Genomic DNA, 2,080 nt, shown 5'->3' with positions numbered 1-2,080 from the left:
AGGGAGTCGTTGGGAGGGGCGGTCACCCCGGTGGTGATGTGGGCGCTCCTGAGCCCGGCACGCTCCCTCCACAGTACCTGGGCTCCATGTTGATCAAAGACCTTCGAGGGACAGAATCCACCCAGGACGCCTGTGCCAAGATGCGGGTGGGTGATCTTTGTGGGGTGAAGCGGGGCTGGCTAGGTACCAGCTGCAGCCACTGGGGCCCCATGTCAGGGGCGGGTGGGGGGAGGCTGTTGGCTGTGGGTCCCCGGGGCTCGGCCCTGAGCAGGTGTTCACAGGCCTGTTTCCTACAGAAATCCACCGAGCACATGAGGAAGGTCCCCACCATCACCCTGTCCATCACCTACAAAGGCGTCAAGTTCATCGACGCCTCCAACAAGGTGCGCTCCCCCTGCCCCCCAGCCCTAGTCCTCTCCATCCCCACCCACACCCCGATCCTGGCCGCACACTGGTCACCACCCTGCGTGTCTTCCCAGCCTGGGCTCCCTCGCCCGCTTGCATGCTCACGGGCCTTTGTGGTGGGGGTCCGTACTGAGCACAGGGCTCCCATGCCGGGCAGCCTACCCGCCAACGCCCTTCCCTCTCGCCCCACCTGGGGGCGGAGGGCTGGAGAGCCCGTCAGCTGCCGTGCTCAAGGGGGGAGACCCCAAACCTAAACCGGGTGAGGTTAGATGCCACCCGCCCCGTCCCCACCCGGGGGATGGGGGGCAGAGGAAGGCGGCGATGTCAGGGAGGCCGGATTCCAGGCCCCTCTCCTCAACAGAACGTCATCGCGGAGCACGAGATCCGGAACATTTCCTGCGCGGCCCAGGACCCCGAGGACCTCTGCACCTTCGCCTACATCACCAAGGACCTGCAGACGGGCCACCACTACTGCCACGTCTTCAGCACGGTGGACGTGGTGGGTAGTCTCGGTGCACGCTGCCCTGGCACCCGGTGGCTCAGCCCTGCAGCCGTCGCCGCCCCCTCTGTGCACAGGGAGACGGCTCCGAGGACAGCGGCTTGTCCGGGGCTCAGCGACAGGCTGTCCTGCTCCGGCGAGAGTTAGTCACGGCCTTAGCTGCCGCTCGGAGTCCCCAGCCCTGCGGCTCCTGAAGTGCCCTCTGCCCCTCGTGGGGGCGGCAGGGCCCTCCTGCCCATTCTGGCTCAGGGGCTGGGCTGAGGGCACTGCCCCAGCCTGGAGAGCGGGAGGACTCCCTGTGCCCTGAGGCAGTTCCGGAGTCTGAAGCTGGTTCCTGGCTGGCGTCAGGCTCCTGGTCTGGAGAGGGTGTGATGCGCCCGCCTCGTGGGGTTGGAGGGGTCGAGGAGCCCGCCCCATCCTCGTGTCCTTGGCACTCACCTGTCGCTCGCTTTTCTCACGTCAGTCAGCTCTGTGACATGTGCTCCTGAAGGCCCGGGCCTGTGAAATCGCAGTGAAACCCAGGGCACAACACGCAGAAACTCATCAGCGTGTGACACGTTCAAAAGGAACAGGAGCTGAACGGAAACCCAGCCCCCCCTTTGTTCTAACTAAACTGCTGACAAGTGCGCGACACCAGTCCCCGTGGGCTCTCCCCGCAGGGCCTGAGGTCGCCTGTGGGCGTGCGGCGGCCGTGAGGGGTCAGAGGTGGAGCATGGCCGCCCCGAGCAGTTTCTGTGTCTCCCGGGGACCTGGTCAGCTGGGTGCAGGGTCACGTCCACCTGGTCTCTCCGAGGAAACAAAACGTGTCTGGGCTCAGGCTGCTCCCTGATACGTCAGTTGCTCTGGGACAGAAAGGACTGCTCTGTGCCCTGTGGGTGCCCCGAGCCTGTGCTGGGGGAGGGGGTGCCCAGGGAGCCCAGTCAGCTGGGCGTGCTCTTTCCTCCCAGACCCTGACCTACGAGATCATCCTGACGCTGGGGCAGGCGTTCGAGGTGGCCTACCAGCTGGCCCTGCAGGCCCAGAGGGCCCGGCCTGTGGGGGCCTCTGCCGCCGAGCCCGTCGAGACGAGATCTTCCAAGCCGGTGCCGAAGCCTCGCGTGGGCGTGAGGAAGTCAGCGGTACGTGGCCCCCTTGCCCGGCTCGCGGGGTCTCCCACACTCAGGCAGGCCCCTCAGG

At 66.5% G+C, this 2,080-nt stretch overlaps 1 protein-coding gene across 3 annotated transcripts in view; it reads left to right on the top strand.

Annotated features, from left to right (window-relative positions):
- Nucleotides 1-2,080, top strand: part of ANKS1A (ankyrin repeat and sterile alpha motif domain containing 1A) — a 102,887-nt gene that overhangs the window by 92,683 nt on the left and 8,124 nt on the right. For 2 of the 3 annotated variants that reach the window (XM_005881748.2, XM_014529605.1), the window contains 4 exons: nt 75-146; nt 297-383; nt 767-904; nt 1,852-2,022. In XM_005881748.2, coding sequence (XP_005881810.1) covers nt 75-146; nt 297-383; nt 767-904; nt 1,852-2,022 — 468 coding nt within the window. The remainder of the gene's footprint in view (nt 1-74; nt 147-296; nt 384-766; nt 905-1,851; nt 2,023-2,080) is intronic. The other variant, XM_014529604.1, reaches the window with a different exon arrangement.

Source organism: Myotis brandtii, unplaced genomic scaffold (genome assembly GCF_000412655.1).
Source record: "Myotis brandtii unplaced genomic scaffold, ASM41265v1 scaffold687, whole genome shotgun sequence".
NCBI lineage: Eukaryota > Metazoa > Chordata > Mammalia > Chiroptera > Vespertilionidae > Myotis > Myotis brandtii.
The sequence above is the reverse complement of the archived record's forward strand: the minus strand, read 5'-3'. Positions and strand labels throughout refer to the sequence as shown.